Here is an 18,943-nt window from a genome sequence, read left to right on the forward strand (position 1 = left end):
TACTGCTGTACGGCTGAACAGAAAACGCAGATATGCTGCTGTACGGCTGGACAGAAACGCAGATATGCTGCTGCTGAATTCTGGCGTTGAACTGGGGCTGGGCTATATGCTGAATCAGGGACTGAAGTGATGCTGAATGCAGGCGCCTAGGGCTGACTGAAGCAAAGGTTCTCAAGGGGCTGGAGAAGCAAGCTCATAAGCTCCAAGGGCTGGATTAGTCTAGGGCTGAAGGCAAGGATACTCCTAGGGCTGAGGAGGAGAGCTCTTAGCACAATGAAGACTGAATGAGAAACTAAGCCCTATGCAAGCCTATTTATACTAACTAGAGGCTGGTCAAGTTGGCTGGTCATTTATTTAATAAAGTTTATATTTATAAATGACAATAAATGCTAAATAAATACCTGAAAATATGGAAAAAAATACCAGATAAATCCTAGTAAATTCCCTAAGGCTTCTAGGATGTTCTAAATGATGCACAGGCATATGAATGCATATTATGCAAGATGCAGAGTGCTTTCTGATGCAAACCCTAAGGCTTCTACTGACTCTACATGCATGAATGATTCTCTCCAAGTGGGTTAAGGGACTTGACTGACTGACTGAACCGCTAAGGCTGAGGAATGACCTACATAGCTCATGCCTGACTTATCCTGGACTGAGGATGTACAATGGGGTCAACGGCGTATGACAATTATCATCCTACTGGGTTCTAATAATGTACAACTGTTGCACTACTGATGATGAGCCATCTTGTCACCATGCACTGAGTGCAGAGTGCATGTGACAACCCAGCCACCCTTTGCCCAGGCCCCCAAGGCAGCAAGGCAGCCCGCTTGGGCCCCATCTCTCCCTTTCCTCTCTCTCAAGCTCTGTAGGGCCTACTACCTAGGCTCTCTCTCTTTTTTTTTTTTCATGAAATGGTGTTTTATATTATATGTAAAATGTACATCAGCCACATGGCTCACACAGAAGCTATGGCCCCAAACAAAACCCCCACAAAAGATCCTCTAAAGGATCATAACCATGCAAACCTGTACACTAATAAGAAAGCCTCCTAGCCAAATAAGCATCCCAGATGAAAGCAAAGGCTCTCTCTCTCTCTCTCTCTCTCTCTCTCTCTCTCTCGTCTCAAGCTCTCTCTCTCTCTTTGGCAGTGAGGTCCAAACTCCACAGGAAAGGAAAAGCACGAGGCTTTTGGCTTATATACCACCACAGGCGAGAAACCTTCCGGTAATTCCGGGTCATGGAAATTGACGAGGGCAATGTCCTTAGTGAGGGCAGTTTTGGATTGGCCACTAATGATGGGAGCGCCTCTGGCGAGGGCATTTCTTCCCCTAGTGATTCCTCTAAGGAGGAGGAGTCGGGACTAAAGTCTAGTCTAGACATTTTTGTACTTAGTGTTGTGACTAGTCACTTACACTTTATTGTATTTACTATTGCAGGCCGCCGGCCACGGCTCTTATTTATGGCATGCCGCACACATATGTTCACCATTCATGTCTCTTTGTACAAATGTTTTAACCTATTTCTAGAATCTAGTTTATGACAACTTCTCTAGACTTAGCATCTCTAAATGTGTACAAATATCTATTTTTCAAGTGTTTTGTAAAGTGGATCGTACCTCAATCGAGCTTATTTTTCCAAATGTAAAAGTCCCATACTGGTACCGTTTTTTCGTACCTTCGTTTCGTACCTGACAACTATGGTGGCATCCAAGTGTGGCATGCACATGACATTTGTGCACGCTAATCTACGTACATACAAAAGCTTGTTGATTACACAACTTGGTCATGATCTCCAGATGCTTGCCTTCTTGCCTAGTGCTGCCTCAAGGATGCCTCTATGCGGGGATTCTTGCCAACACCTTTGAGATGCCTGAGAGATCTATCTCATTTCTGCCTTTCCATGCCCTTTGACCTCCTTTATGTAGGGACAGGATGGAAAGTTGTGTGCATGTCACTTTTGACATTTTGACCTCCATAATAATGTCCCAAAAGTCATATTTGGTCTCCAAACTATGCCCAAAAGGTGTCCCATCCATGGGTGCATGAATCGGGCACCTCTAGGCGCCTATAGTCCAACCGTGTTGGAGAAGCAAAGCCCAAGTCTTCTTCAAGTACTCAGTCACCTACAGTAGAGGACTGTTTATCACAGTTCCACGTAGCTAGAGGAAAGGGTGTTTCTTGTGGGAGGGATCATCTCCACTGTTCTAGGTGCTTCCCCGTTGTTTCTACACCTATGGAGGGCCTCCCCCAGCCTGGGAAATTTTCTCATATTTTTTTGGATTTTTTCCACATTTTTCACACCTTTTTCTGGCATGTTCCATTGTATGCTCCAGTCCACCTGCTTTATGCTGGCCAACTGGGCTCTCTAGGTGCTATATAAGCATGGGCTTTGCCCTCAGTTGTATCATCTCATTTTCCGCATATTCTGGGATCTTGGCTACACCTACGGTGTGTCTCGTGCTGCCTACTTCAACTTTGTAACCACCTTTTGGTGTATATAATCTTCCTTCAATTCCTGTGCATCCTGTATTTGTGAACTTCAGTTCTCTTTCATTGTTTGGCACTTTGTCATGGTATCAGAGCAGATTCAAGACTAAGGATTTGCTGGACAACGCCTATATCTGTTTCTTCCCAAAGGAGATGGACTGTGTTTTTCATCTACAGGCTGCATTGTGTAACTTCCGGGGACCTACAACACTTGACAATTAATGCAATTAAACACTGAAATTGTCCATAGCCTTAAACATATGCCACTTAATCCACAAAACTATAAAAGAGAGATGTGCACAACTGACACCGCATAGAGGCCGGAATGGGCCGGCACCCCCCCCCCCCCCCGGAGTATTTTATTACCCAAGGAGAAAATATCATGTACAAGCTTTGAGGGCCTTAATCTCCCCATGGGAGATGCCAGATTATCCATATACAAATCATAACATAGTCCAACACGAGGCAACCATAAAATTCAGCCACTACACAAGCTGTATGTCACATGCACACCCATTAGGTGTACAAGTGGCATGGCATCATCAAGCATTAAACACGACATTAAGTATTATTCAGGCATATATCAGCATAAGCATGCATATGGGGGTGTTTCAGCACCAACATCAGCACCTTAGTCTTCAGCCCATTGTAAGGCATTTAGTTGCATCATGTCAGCAGTATTAGCACCAGCCGACAGCAGTATGACCAACCGACAGCACCTTATGGGCAGCCAACAGCCTTCAAGGCATTTATGGCCAGTCGTGAGCATCCAGGAGCTGGCCGACAGCAACAAGGCTGGCCGACCAGCATCATTCACATATATAAATAGAGGCGCATCCATTCAGTCCAACATATCAGTTCAGCAACGCATTGAGCATCCATCTCCTCAGCGTTTCCTTCCCAGGCAACAAGGAGAGCATCAGCGTTTTCAGCATATATACAGCATACATCAGTTCCAAGCATTCCCTTCAACGTTTCCTTCCCGGGAGACAAGGGAAAGTCAGTGGAACAGCAATTCATCCAACATATAGTCTTCAAATCAGCATATTCAGCATCATAGGCAGCATATTCGGCATATAAGTCATCATTCCTACCTCCTACATAGAGGGAAGCCGGCATCGAAGGGTGGACCTCAGCATTGGAGCAAGGAACAGTCCTCAGCATCAGCATTCAGCCCATCCATCTCATTCCGAGAAGGATCTCCATCTAGGACAGCATCATAGATCTATTTAGATCTCATTGTAAACCCATTCATTTAATATAGCTACATTGCATTGCATTGACACTATTCGTTTATTTCTTAAGCATCATTAAGTGAAGTTTAGTTAGCCTAAGGTTGTGTTTACGACGGTCAATCTCCTCACATGTCACACTGTAGAAATGCCAAGCCAACAATATAAACCATTTACCTCCATGTGGGTATTGATTCTTCCCCAAAAAACCACGGGTCTTCATGCAATAGAGCTGGAGCAGCAAGTACAACTCTCCATTCGGCCGGTACAACAAGTACAATGGCTGGTACAGTAGGTATAGCGGCCGGTACAACAAGTACAAGGGCTGGTACAGCTGTTATAGTGGCTGGTACAACAAGTACAGGGCTGGTACAGCCGGTACAGTGGCTGGTACAGCCGGTACAAGGGCTAGTACAGCCGGTACAATGGATGGTACAACAAGTACAATGGCTGGAAATCATAATAAAATGATTAAATACCCTTGCCTTCAGTATTTCTTCACAATGGAAGCCTCCGAAATAGTCCCCAACAGCCGGTATACTTCATGGGCAGCCTTCAAGAGAGAAATGAAATGAAATGAAATGATATGATATGTTAACATCTTCAAAAGGCCAAAATGACCTATGAGACCAAAAAGGTTACAACAATTGGTGGATCTGATACAATGTCTGTGTAAGAAAAGCTAAAACAACTAAACAACTAACTGAAACTGAAACAACAACTATGAGGAAAAGTAAGGTACTAGGAGCTCCTAATGGATAACATCTGGGAAGAAAAACTCCAGCAACAAAGGTAAGCATCATATACCTCACTATCCAAAGATGTCTCTCATCGGTCGATGGCGGATATCCTCAATGTCCTCCATGGTGAGTACTCTGACTGGACGTCTCCCATGCCGTGCTAGCATGGTCCTGATCCTCTGTTGTAGTCTCCGCCGGTGTCGAGATGGGCCTCTCATCTTGGGGCGCCTGGACCGCCCCAGCTCTATAGCCCGATCAATCAATGTACCTCTGGTGCGGCTATACTCTGGGGCTAGCTACAATGCCTGCTGCCCTGACTGCTCAATCTCTAGTCGAAAGAAGTCTGTAATCTGCCTCTGTAGGTGTCTCTGCCTCTCTGATCCCCTCCCTCTCAAGAGACCCTCTCTATGTCTACGCAGCTCCAGCAAGTATAATCCGAGGCATCTCTGATCCTGGTATCTCATGACTCTCGAAAGTGGTCCGAAACCCTCTCTGAACAGGTAGTGAAAACGGCCTCGTATCTCATAATATACTGGACAGTGACGTATGTAATGTAACTCTGTCTCTAGCTCCATCTGGCACAACTGACAAATCCTGGCCTCAGCTGGTACTCCTCTGAATCTACCAGTCTCAATCTCTAGCTGGTGTGAGGATGTGCGCATCTGACCAATAGCACACCATACCCCATGAGAAAGATGAGTATCCATGTAGCTGGGTCTAATCACAAACCCATCCTCCGTGAGCTGGAGAAGATGATCTCTATAGAAAGCCATCTTCATACCAAGCTCGTGTGCCAGCTGTATCCATGTCCTCCTAGTGTCCAGCCGAGTCAAGTCCTGCCTGATAAGTCTGGTAATCTCTGCCCGTGTGAGAGAGAGGGAGGGTGCATCCAGGGAGTACTGAAATGGAGGTAGCCTGTCCATACTAAAGCCCTGCAGAGCTGGAACAAAGCTGTCATCTGTGCATACCAACGTGATCCATCTCCCTGTGATGCCAACTGTCGTGAAGACTCCAGGGCTAAGCGAGCATATCTGTCTCTAGGGAGAGCCCAAGTGCTATGTATAAAGGAGACTGATCGAGTGAGTGCCTCTACTACCAATGGGGGGGCAGCCATCTCTGCACGGATAATATCATGTGGTACGGAGGCCTTGGCCCTAATCATCCGAGAAATCATAGAAACCAAGGGCCTCTCCATACATCTCCATCCATCAGTGCTACTAGCTCGGCTGTGGTGATCCACTGAGGGTCCCCATATCTCCACTCCATACAGCATGGCTGAAGTGACCAAAGTGTCAAAGAGCCAGAGCTTTGTTCGAGGTTCCTGAAACCGAACCTGCGAACACATCCTCTCTAGTCTCCCCAATGCTGCATAAGCTTTGGTCAATCTGGTCTCCTGCTCTCCTCAAGGAAAATAGTGGGCCACTAAAAACCACACCAAGGTAAGTATATGCGTCTGTATACTCCACTATCTCCTGACCATATGTAAAGGTGGGTACTGACCTCCTAACCCACTGTGCTGTGGTGTTAAACACCATCACCATGGTTTTACCAAGGTTAAAACACAATCCATTGTCCTGTGCAAACGTGAGAGTAGCCATCATTAGGGCAGCCTGTAACGGTGGTAGAGGCTAGTGTGCAGCAAGAGAGCCTCCTTTAATGACGAGAGAGGGCTCCAATTTATAGATTTGGGCCTCCCATGAGCTAAAATGGTAAGAGAAGGCTATAATGACAAGTGGAGAGCCACACAATAGCTGGAGTGACAAGTGTGAGGCCACTTGTCCCAATTTGATCCACTGTCTGACAAGTGTGAGGCCACTTGTCTCATTTTGATCGACTTTCTTGCCCCACGTCCCAATCTAAGAGATGGATCCTTCCATAAACTCTCTCTCTAAAAATATCCCAACTCGTAGCCCATTTGTCATAGGTACTTTGGCAACTCTTGGTATTTGCTCAATTCCACACGTAATGACGCAAACAAAATTTCCATCGGAGTCAGGCCAAAAATAGCAACTCTCCTAAATTTTAGGAGTGTGATCCTTTGTATTGCAGGATAATCCCCCATTCCCAAAGCTTGTACTTTCCAAATATTTAGACATTCTGAAATCCACCAGTCCCTTTCATACTAGGAAATATCCAAGCTAGTGACATCCTCCTACCTTCCTTGAAAATAACCTCTCGCTTGTGTTTGTCAGCTACCTTATTCTGCTTAGCTTGAGATCTTTCTATGGTCGTCCGAACCTGTGCAAACGCAGTATTCAAATCTTGGACACATAGTTGTCAGGTACGAAAAGTTCGATTCAGTATGGTACGTTCAAATACAATCTCGGAACACACCGCTAAATTATGAAAATAAAAATACGGTTGAGGTACAGTCCATTAAAAAATACTTAAAAATATAAATATAGATGCAAAATTTAGAGAAGTTACAAGTTACAACTTACAACTTACCCAAAACATAAAAATTTAGAACGTTGCAACTTGCAAGTTACATAGAAAATGAAAGTAGACAAATGTGCATGTGACATGTCAAAGAGTCATGAATATATATAAAGCCGCAAAAGTCGGCATGCCGCATGAGCAAGTACGAAAATGTGAGTACAAAAATGCAAAAAGCCCATAGAGAACTATAGAGACTAAAAGCCTATGTCACCATCTATGTTAGGAGTCAGGACTCAGAGCTATCGCTAGGCTCTTCAATATCCTCACTAGAGGAGGACACCTCAGAGCTCCCACCAAAATCCCCATCGCTAAGAACGTTGCCCTCATCATCATATTCGGGCTCCCTAATATCACCATGTACTGTCGAAGAAGACTCCGCAATGGAAGCATCCTCAACTCTAATCGCTGCGGGGGTAGAGCTCCGACTTGTGGAGCCACGTCTGACATAGGTAGCAACTGGGCGATCAGAGCGTCAGGAGCCAAAAGTAAGAATAGGCCGAACCTGTACTCCACTTCTAGCTCGGCAGCCATGACAAGTGCGAGAGACTCGTCTATCAATCTCCTCTAGCTCTTTGTAGAGCTCTTCATATATGGCCTCATCCTCTGCATTACGCTCCTTGTGGACACTTTTAAGAGTGTCCACCGTCAACTTGAATTTGTCAACATTTATCTACCAGTTTTATAATTGATTAGAAACTAAATAATAAAACATTGAAAGTTATGTAAGTCTAACATGTTAGATAACAATATACCTGTCTAGCTTGACTCATATCATGCATTGCACACACCATGAGCAAGTTATTGTGGCAATAGACCAGCCGCTCTAACTGTCTCGTGCTCAATCGATTGCGTAACTTCGTGTGTATAAGTGAGTAGGAACTCCAATTCCTCTCATATGCACCCTAAGCAATCCTAATCCACAATAAAAATAAACAATGTTCAGGATTCTAGTATCTACACATAATTTAGTAACTTGGTGCCAAGGAGTTAGTGGTTACCTGTGCTAGAATCCTCAAAGCCACTCTTTGTAGGTGAGGTTGTTGGTAAGCAAATGACTCCCACCAAAAGAGAGGCTTCACCATAGAATCCCTCCTCCAACATACCGCATTGGCAAATGCAGGACCCCTCTGATCATTATAGTTGATGAGCTCCTGTAAGAACTCAAATTGCCCATTCTCATCATCGAGTAATGCTTTCAGTAAGAAAGTATCCCTAGCTGAAAGTAGCCCCCCTCCATGCCTGTCATGCGTAAAACCCTATACAAGGGAGTAACCGCAATGATTAGGGCGCGCACCTGGCGCCAGAACTCCTCTCTCAAGCATAGCCGTTGAATGGCTCTTGCCTCATCGACACGCAAAGGTATCTCACCTTGTATCCATTCCTGCCACTCCGGTGAAACCACTGTTACTTGGAGCTTAGGCATGACATCATAAAGGCGCTCTAGAAGAAGCCACATGTAGGCAAAGCGCGTCGAGGATGGCTTCTTTATCTCCAAGTCGCTATGATGGCGGAAGATAGCGAGAGCCTTGACTTTTTGACTGAAAAAAAGTGACAATTTGAGTGGCTTGTGTCACCGCAGTCTTTACCCACTCTAACTTGCCTATGTCCTCCATAAGCAAGTCAAGGCAATGAGAGGCACAAGGAGTCCATACTATGGACTTAAACTCCTCCTCAAGCAAGCGGCCCATCTTGCGGCAATTGGACGCATTGTCCGTAACCACTTGAACCACATTTTCGGGGCCAACCTACAAGGATGATGGATGCATGAAAAAGAAAAATAAATAAGACTTGAAAGTTGAGGAAAAGACAAAGGCTAAACTTTCAAGCTTCAAACTCAAAAATTAAAATTGTATCTCACCTTGATTATGGTTTGTCGAATGTGGCGATAGATGAAATCGCCCGAGGTTTTCTTCCCCACCTTTCTGGCATCCACGGCCCGCAAGAAGTACATGCCAAGAGGACAAGATACTAGAATGTTGAGGATGCCCCTCTTCTTTCTATCGGTCCGTCCGTCTGAGAGGATGGAACACCCATACTTCACCCATCCCACTCGGACAGGCTCGAGGTTCATGTTGATTCTCTCCTTTTCTTCAGCAAGTGCCTTCGTGCACATGTCATTGTAGGTGATACCATGCCAAGGGCCATGGCATGGTCCTACTTTGGCAATGGCCCTCACCATCCTTTGCCATTGAGGAGTTTTAAGGACACGAAATGCGAGATTGCACTCAATGACTGTGCGTGCGATCTCCACATTTGCGTCTTGTTGCTTTGCTCGGACCCAAGAGAGAGAGGCCACATTTGCTCCAATGGAGCCTCCAAGAGTGGCTTGCCTCTTGTGTGGAATCTCAAACTCACTTGGTCTCTTTGATGAGGGGTTGGAATTGGTGAAGAGGGAGAAGGATGTGGAGAAGGATGAAGAGGATGTATCCCTTGCCGGCGGGATGACTTCGTCTTGAGCGGCGGCAACGGCAGGGGGGGACTCTTCCACTATCACTTGCTCTGCCAAGCAAGGAGTACTTCTTCACAATGCCATCGGAAATGTCTTGAGTGATCATCTTGCAAGGTGCAATTTTCCCCCCCATCTTGGAGAGATGTGCAAGAAGCCTAGTGGCACTAGTAGTGTAGTGCCTTGCCACAATACTTGCAAGTCCACTTCCATGCCCCCAACTTCCCCTCGTTCTTCTCATGGGTAATGGCATGCAAAGTAAAAGCTTCATGCTTTTCTCTCATGGTGAAAGAGGAGAAAAGGGTCTCGGGAGAAGGAAAGGGAGAGGGAGGCTTGAGCCTTGAGGAGGAGGGAGAGAGCCTAGAGGGGAATCAAGGGGGAGGGGAGGGTTGAGCAATGAGCACTTGTGAGGATGGGGTTGGGGAAGGGCCTATTATATAGATAATAGGGAGAGGCTCAAGACTCAAGCAAAGGCAAGTTAGCGCAAGCAAGCAAAAGCTAAGCAATGAACAGTCCCAAAAAACGCCCAACAAGCAGCTCTCCAAACGGTCAAAAGCGGCCAAAAAAACGGCGAACAAAACAGTCAAAAAACAGCAAAAAAAAAAAAACAGCCGCCTGAGATCCGGATCGAGACAATATACCCCCAAATAGTGAATTTCTGACAAGAAGAATTCACTCTTCTTTCCATTGATGAAAAGCTTGTGTTTCCTTAGCTCTTCAAAAACAATGGCGAGATGCTCTCTATGCTCAGCCTCACTCTTTGAAAAGATAATAATATCATCAAAGAACGTTTTTGTGAACTTCCAGTGAGGTCTAAAAATTATGTCCATCATTCTATTGAAAGTAGCGGAAGCATTTGTAAGTCCAAATGGCACAACCAAATACTCATATAGCCCAAATGATGTTCAAAAAGCCGTTTTGTGCACATCTTGAAGTACTACTCGAATCTGATGATAACCACTCTTAAGATCAATGCGACTGAAACAAGCAGCTCTCTCAAGTTTATCAAGAATATCATCGATTCGAGGAATTGGAAACCTGTTCTTAATAGTAATCTTGTTAAGGACCCTGTAATCAACACACATTCTCTATGTCCCATCCTTTTTCTGCACAAGTAAAACTGGAGAACAATAAGGCGAAGAACTTGGCCTTATCAACCCCTTCTCAAGCAATTCATTCACTTGAGTCATGATTTTCCCTATTGGGCAACACTCACCCTACAAGGAGGTCGATTTAGGAGAAGAGCTACCAAGGATTATGTCAATACAATGATCCTCTGGTCTCTCTGGGGGTAAATGTCCAGGTAGGGAATCAGGAAAGCAATCAGCATATTCACTTAAGAAATCAATCTTATCTTGATCTACGGGTTTTACAGCATCATGCTCAACATTATCACGTACAAAGACCAAGTAAGAACAAGCTGATTTCTTTATTGCCTTTGAAATAGATATATGGCTTACAATGAGTATGGTACTCCCAGTAGTACCCGCATCAATACAAACTTCCCTACCCCTATGAGTAAACATAACTTTCTTTTCTTTGTGCAAATCTTGGGATCCAAACGATAATGCCAAGGCATCCCAAGTATCACATCACATCCCGTAAGTGGTGCCACGAGGAAGGCTTCATGATCCAAATATCCCTATATCTGTATGTGAAGCTTCCCTATGATAGGAGTGACCTTAACTTCCTTGCCCTCAAAGGCAGCATCTACATGAAAGTCCATGCTCAATTCCTCGGGCTTTAACCCAAGAGCAGCAGCCATCTGTATGGATATAAAGTTATTTGTTGAGGCATTATCAAAAAGAAATTAAGTTGTTTGGTTCTTTAACTTGCCCCAAGCTTTACATAAGATCCTGCACTTTGTTTCATGTGCAGTATTAGCCTAAACATCGGGTATAACATTCACACTCAGTTTTGCATCCTGCACATTATGCTTTTTGAGATTTTGGGGGCATTGAGATTTCATGTGATCCTTGCTCCCACACGTGAAACACTTCCCCTCTCTCATGCAATCAAAAATATGCTATCTAGACAGCTTAGGATCATCCTTTTTACCCCCTCGGCTTCTTTTCCGAGCCCTCTTTTACGGAGTCATTAGGCATAAACTTAGGTGGCTGTCCACCCTTTTTTCTCCAACTGGGCGTCCCTCACAAGGGACGGCGTTCCAGGGACGGATCCAAGAGGGGACCGTTGTGGGGGGACGGCTGCATGGGAACGCCTGCAGGTTACTGTTTGGGCAATGGTCACATTTTTTTCCTTTTCTTTTGGCCGTTTGGGAGGGGCTTTTCATGGGCCTTTAGCCTTGGCCCATAGGCCTTGAGCCTTTGAGGCTTTGGGCCTTGACCTCTCTCTTGCCTCCCTCCCTATAAGAAGACACACACACACACTCCCTCACACTTCAAGCTTTAGCTTCACACACACAGTCTCTCTCCCTCAAGCTGTAAATAGGATTATCGCTCGGGGCATACAAGAGGGTGGTCTCTACCAAATCATCAGTTTTTAGGAGGAACCCAATCTTGATCACTCTCATCTGTTCCAACTTCTAGCCTCTCATTAGGCTCTTGAGGAGGATATAACTCTTTGGCATGCGTGCTATGGGCATCTTTCCTTCTCTTCACTGGAGCTTCTTGTCTCCCGCCACATGGTGGAAGGCTTGCCTCAACTAACTCGGGTATCTGGCGTCTGCTCAACTTGTCTACAAGGCAAGCAACATCGGGATTCATTTCCACATGAGACCTCTTTTAGGGCTTCCACCGCTCTTCAACTTGTCCATATGGATTTGAGCGGACCTATGACTATGGTCGCACCTGGAGGAGCCAGATATTTTGTCTTATTGGTGGATGATTCTTCCACGAAGGTCTGGGTCTTTTTCCTGTCCCAGAAATCTCAAACATTTACGAAGGTCAAAGCATGGGTTGCTATGATGGAGGCCGACACTACCCTCAAAGTTGTCAAAGTGCACTGCAACAATGGTGGTGAGTTTATTTCTCGAGCATTTACTAACTTTTGTACTTCCCACGACATACAGAGATAGTTTTCTACTCCCCACACTCCTTAGCAGAACGGGGTAGTAGAACAGAAGAAAGACCGTGATTGAGATGGCTCGATCTCTTCTTTCTCATTCTCAGCTTCCCCAAAAGTTTTGGACTGAAGCAATTAACACTGTTGTGTACATCATCAACCGTTCCCCCACAAAGGCTGTCGATTGGAAGACTCCAGAGGAGGCATATTCTGGGAGAAAGTAATCAGTTCCTCATTTCTATGTCTTTGGATGTGATGCTCATGTTCATATTCCCAATTCTCGTCAGACAAAGTTTGACTCCGAATCCACAAAAAATGATCTTCGTCAAATACAGTGAACACTCCAAGTTCAAACTAAATAACATGTCCAAATAAAATGATACTAGCAGCTGCTAGCTACTATCTGCATCCTCATCTGCATCCTCATGCTCGTCCTCATCTGCATCTTTTGCCTCTGCAGCCTCACTCTCAAGGTCACTGCCGGTAGCTGAGTCCTCAAATGCCTCATCCTCTAGAGGTGCAGGTGCACCACTAGTACTAGCCTCTCGAGGTACATGGCTCACCCAATCAAGCTTCCCCACATCCTCAATCATCAAGTCAAGGCTGTGTGCTACACAAGGTGTCCACACAATCTTGGGGAACTCCTCCTCTAACATCCTGCCCATGGATACACAATTGGACCCATTGTCCGTGATCACCTACACAATGTTATCAGGCCCAATTTCATTGATTGCCTAGCGCATGTGGGACATAATGAACTCCCCTGTAACCACTATCCCTGGCACCGATGCATCTATGGCACGAATGAACATTGTGCCTTTGCAGGAGGACACAAGAATGTTGTACACATTTCTCTTCCGCACATCTGTCCATCCATCACAAAGCAAAGTACAACCATACTTTGCCCAAGTGGCCTTGAGAGGCTCCATCTCCATCTCCACAGCCAATTGCTCCTTGCGAAGCTCAGTAGTGCGCAATGTCTCGTAGGAGGGGCCATCCCACTCACACCCAATGCGGGGGATAGCTCTCATTGCCTTCTTCCATCGAGGAGTCCTGACAATGTGGAAGGATAATCCACATTGAATTAACAACTTCATCAACTCCCTCGTTGCCTCTTTCATGGCAGCCTTTTGCATCCCTGCCTGTACATGTCCTTTCTTGAACACTAAAAGACTAGTTCTTTTGGCTCGAGGTGCTGAGCTAGAACCACCTGCAACACCACCTGCAACCTCACCACTGGTATCTTCCTCTCTGATACTGCCAGTCGTCTTGGAGAGACACTTTGACGTGCTTCAGGCTCTCCTAGATTGGGGATATCCTCAAGGGGGATACCTAGCTGCATGGCCTTCCAAGCCTTGAGGCTATCATAGATTTCTTGTGGCACATGCTTACACGGCCCAATGCCAAAACCCTTTGTTTGTGACAAATGTACCTTCAACCTGGTGACACTGCCATGGTGCTTATCAGCACAAAAGTTGCATTTCCACTTTCCGGAGCCCGAGCCACCATATCTAGACTCGAAGGTGACATTGTTCCAAAGAGAATCACCTATTCGAGGCATCCTACAAGGCAGGGATAAATGCAGATTGTTGGCCCTGCAAGTGCGACACAGAACATAAACTAATCTCATTATATGATTCATGATTTTAACTGTCATCTTAGCCAACAATAGAGCAAGGGGAAGAGAAGGTAGATAGCCTTAGAAGTTAGGCCTCAATAGAGCAAGGGTGGACCGTGGAAGATATGCCATAAATATTGATGGAAGAGAACAAAGTGTGCTGCTTTGTGAGTTGTGCAGAGAAAACCAACAAAGCAAAACATGACATTACCCCTTTGGAAGACCTCCACAAGGCCCAAGGACACCAAGGAGCAGGCGGGCTGACACGAGCGATGGCAAGCTGGCACACAAATCGGCGAAAAGTCACAGGCGGCCGCCACTGGGAAACGTGAACGAAAGTGCGCCATACGAAACGATTTGTTTTTTAGGTTTTTAAAATATGCATGATGAAAAAAATGCGTTTCATACAGGACGAAACGTTTCGTATGTTTCGAACCTGTACGAAACGCGTTTCTATGCAACTGTGCTCACAGTACTATAACCAATGAAAATACATTTGATTGCCTTTGCATCAAGCTTATGTCTTTGCTATGTGGGCACATACACATATGCCAAACACCCAAAGACTCTCATATGAGTCACCACTCGAATCCTGCCATTCTATGCCTCATAGGCAGTCATAGATTTCAAGGCTTTCATGGGGCAACGGTTAAGCACATAATTGGCACACATAACCGCCTCAAGCCAAAACTTACTGGGCAGATCCTTGCTCTTGAGCATGCAACATGCAACATGCCAACATGCTATCTCCATAAGTGTACGATTATGTCTCTCTACAACTCCATTCTGCTAAGGAGTATAGGGGGTAGTACACTGATGGGAAATACCATGTAACTGCATGTAGGATGTGAACTCATTTGACAAATATTCCCCCCCTCGATCTCGGACACGTGGGGACAAGGTCTGGGCGGTGGACATTGAGTTTTGTCCGTCTCGGAACATCAGTGTGTGCGAACACAGGACTAGTTATAATTTATAAGTGAGTTTTGGTCGCCCAAAACTTAATGAAGTGTGTACACACTCACTTATAAATTAGTGCTAGTTTCTAAGACTAGGTTTTGACCAATACTTACCACTTGTCACATGCCACATAACCATGTTAGCAGACATTTTCACGTGCGCGGTTCACAGGCGGGTGTCCCTTTACCCAGAACTACACATTGGTCAGGCAAGCATGCAAATTCAATTGCAAGCAAGCACATAAAGATACTATGCAATGCAGCATTGGTATAGACAATCCCTGTTCATGAGACTATACCAAAATAGATGTACTCCAAGCAAGTACGCGAGGTACCACGTCCAATGGAACACCAATCCTCCAAGCATTTCTGGCATGTACACACAGGCACAAGTCCCAACAGAAAGCCAAGTCCAAAGTATCACATGAGTGGCGTCAATCCCCGGCATATGCAACCGCCAGACGCCAGTCTAATGTACATACATAATGAGAAAGCACATGAAGACCAATTGGATGGCCAAATGGTGAGAGTTGGCCAAAGAGTCTTCCCTTTCTTTTCAACAAACAGAGGAGTTTTATGTGCAAATGGCACCACACAAGGAAATGTCCACAAATGTGTCTTCACCATAGGAGGTTGTGCCAAAAGACCAGGTTTCATCGGAGACGTCTTTGGTGGAGGTTTCATCGGAGATAGCTTCGGAGGACGAAGTGTTTTCTTCGTTGTATCATAAAGTGTATTATCTAGAGTACGCTCCACAAGGAGAACCACAAGAAAGTGTCCATAGGGAGGACCAAGCATTGGCGCCCAACAGACAGGGAAATGTTGGTCTGAGCATACTATTGCCTACAAGTACCGGCGGTTATGATATATAGTAGTTCTTGGAAGCTGTGGGTTTTCATTAGATTCCTTCATCGATAGGCATATGTGGGATTTGGGAAGCCAAGGATGGTGGTCCATATGCGGAGTTTCACATGTGGCTGAAGTTTAGATCAAGAGTGTTCTCTACATGAGGCAATTTTGCCAAATCTTGGACAAAAGAATATTCCACATAGAACGGAGGAGCAATCCAAGGAGGAGGCTTCTTCAAAACCGGAGGATGAGTGTGAAGGAGATACATGTGTAAGCATCTCAACTTTTTTCATTTCTCAGGTTGAGCACACATCCAAGGTGCCTTCATTGCATTATACCACAAGCTCGAATAGAGGAAGTTTCCAACTAAATCTCTGAAGGAGAGTCTTCATAGTTGGCATCTGCACTAGGTGGAGCTCAGTGGCAATTGCTTCAATTTCGGGGCTAGTAGAGGAGGACTCTTCTCAACTGTCATTTGAATTGGGTGGAGTTTCTTCAATGTCTAGTGTCACGGACCATTTGAGGACATATCGACACATTTGCCTTCACCTTGGGAAGATATACCAATAGGTGTGTCTTCCTAGTGACTCAGCACCATTTGAGGACATATCATCAGATTTGTCTTCACCTTCGTAAGATATACCAGTAGATGTGTCTTCCCAATGCCCAGATTTCTTGGAGACTATACTAACAACAATTGGAGTTTTTGCTTCGGTGAGGCATTCCTTGAAGTATGTTCCACACGGAGATGATCGTCTTGACATACGAGAGCCAAGAAATACTGCTGGATACAGATTTGGTGTAGGTCTTCTAGGGAGTCTTGTTCTTGGTTCTCCTTTCTTCCTTCAGGGTGCATTAGAGTTGGTGCAAGCACGTATTGAATCCATTTGAGTCATGCCGCATTAGTGGTTGGAGTGTGGATAGCAGACTTTTGCCAGACCTTTCTCTGGAGTGTTCTTTACCGGAGGATACTCAGCAGCGTGCAATGTTTCTTCATTGTTGGGGGGGGGGGGGGGGGGGGGGGGGACATGCCACTAAGGTCCTCCTTTGCAAGGGCAATCCAAAAAAGTAGAGGACATAGGGCATGCCAAAATGGTTGATTCACCATTCTTCCACATGTAGGAGTCATAATTCCGCATGTGTAGCATAATAGTTCTTATCAAAATCCATATGCAAGGGATCAACTTTCTAATCAAAATTCATGTGCACGGCATCGTCACAATTTGAGTCACAGAGAGGAAAGCAAAGCCCAGCTTCAGGCAGGAAGACCCTGACTGAAAGATAGTACAAAAAAGCGTTTGATTTTATTTTAACTTCTATTAAATATAATAAAATGATACAAAGGGAGATCTGAAACCAAAGAAGTCCAATGAGAGACCGGGAAGACTGGGCATTGAAATGGGCAAACCTGTCAGTATTGCTAAGCTTATCATCCAAGGCAAACACATATTGAAATCCTGAGCAGCCACCACCCTCCACACTCACACGCAGCATTTTGTCACCTGCGCCTTCCTCTTTGATTATCTCTTGGAGTCTCTGTGGATATGGAGACCATGTGAATCATACATATACAGCACCTCCAAAATACTGTTGATCTGTTATGGCTATGGAGAGCTTACCTTCACGCAATTGTCCGTTATAGAGAGACTTTGTGCTACTGTTGCCAAGAACCGGACCCCCCACGAGAGCGCCCCATCCGAATGCAGCCTGGGCCTCACATAAGCTGCATAGTAGCTTCTAGGTTCTTGCGAAAAAGACAACGAACGGGGAGAACAGTACAAGGCCCTGCTCAACAATCTCAACAGGTTCTTCCTGCCCATTGCAGTTCCATAGGGGTCTTTTAAGATCTCAGGTCACTTGCCTTTATTTTGTTGAGAAACAAATTTTATTATGTTCTATAATATAAAGCTATTTTAATCCTTCATACTTAAAGAGTAATAAAATAGATATAAAACTAATCTCTTAATTTTGAAATTAAGATGTAATGATATCTAAATTTAATAAAGTCCAATTGGAGAGAGAAAGGGGTAGGGGGGAGGGACATAGCAATCAAAATGGTGCAACAATAGTCACCAAGCACTTGCCCGAGTGGCTCAGCTCATCACGACCCACCCTAACCAAGAGGTCATGGGTTTGAGCCCTGACAAGGGTTGTGTGTGTGAGTGGTGTAGCTTCTAGCTCGGCTACATCCCCTCGAAAGGGGGCTTTCGAAAAAAAAAATTAGTGCAACAATAGAGGGGCCTCCATCTTAAGAAACCCTATAATGTTTTTTCTCTCTCAATCACGCTACACGCGGGTTCCCAGCCATGAAGAAACGCTTTCTTTCTTTTTTGAAGTTTCATAATATTATAACCTTTTTTTTAAGCTTATAGCTTTCAACGATTACTACTACATAAGCTTTAAAAAGCTTATATTGATACAAGCTTAAAGCCTTCACAAAAAAAATAAGAGTGAAAAAAGAGAGGGAGATTTACAAAGCCAAAATTTAGCAAAGTGGACAACAATCTTGATGGAGGAATTCTTCTACAAGAATTTCACGACTCTTGAACTTCTTCAAAGTGTATTTACTTGGATCAAGGAGTTCTTATGTTAGTTATCTTCTACGTCGGACTTGTTTCTTGAGCAATATTCCCGAGCTTTTGAAGATTTCTGGAACCATGGTCTTCTGTTGATTATTCAACATCAACAAAATCTTTTTGCTATTTATCTTTCGACATACGAGCTCTACCTCAAATATTTTGCCAACTCCTCAAATTCGATCGCATCGACGACACTTTATTACTCGACCACACATGAGATGAGCTAAGTATTATTATTTCAGTAAATTTTCATTTCTACATTTGAAAAAAAATACGCCCTTTATCTTTCCAGATCTCTCTTTCATCATGAATCCTCTACCCCTAACCATTCAAGAGCAAATTTAGACAGTCCAAAATCAGATTCTAGTTGAGAAGAAGTTGAGAATGGATCTAGAAGATAAGTTATCCCGCGCAACAAGAAGAGACATAGACATGCTAGTGATGCGTCTTCAGACTCCAATGGTGACCAAATTTAGAGAACCGTGCAAGCTACTCTCTTAGAGCCCATGAGTTTATGAAAGAAAAGAAGATTTACTTTTCAAAATTTTGATGGCAAGAAGAATGC

The 18,943-nt window shown here is 44.7% G+C and overlaps 1 protein-coding gene across 5 annotated transcripts in view; it reads right to left on the minus strand.

Annotated features, from left to right (window-relative positions):
• Nucleotides 1-17,668, minus strand: part of LOC147607296 (uncharacterized) — a 50,525-nt gene extending 32,857 nt beyond the window's left edge. For 2 of the 5 annotated variants that reach the window (XM_086790625.1, XM_086790626.1), the window contains exons 1-2: nucleotides 17,419-17,658; nucleotides 17,208-17,335 (exon numbers count right to left, since the gene is read on the minus strand). In XM_086790625.1, the coding sequence (XP_086646751.1) occupies nucleotides 17,208-17,335; nucleotides 17,419-17,619 (329 nt within the window). In that variant the 5' untranslated portion in view covers nucleotides 17,620-17,658. Of the gene's footprint in view, nucleotides 1-17,207; nucleotides 17,336-17,418 lie in introns of all 5 variants that reach the window. The other 3 variants (XM_086790621.1, XM_086790622.1, XM_086790623.1) reach the window with 2 other exon arrangements.
• Nucleotides 17,669-18,943: the final 1,275 nt, after the last annotated feature.

The sequence above is a fragment of the Cibotium barometz genome, chromosome 55 (assembly GCF_041138505.1).
Source record: "Cibotium barometz isolate CiBa-2024 chromosome 55, ASM4113850v1, whole genome shotgun sequence".
NCBI classification, from domain to species: Eukaryota; Viridiplantae; Streptophyta; class Polypodiopsida; order Cyatheales; family Cibotiaceae; genus Cibotium; species Cibotium barometz.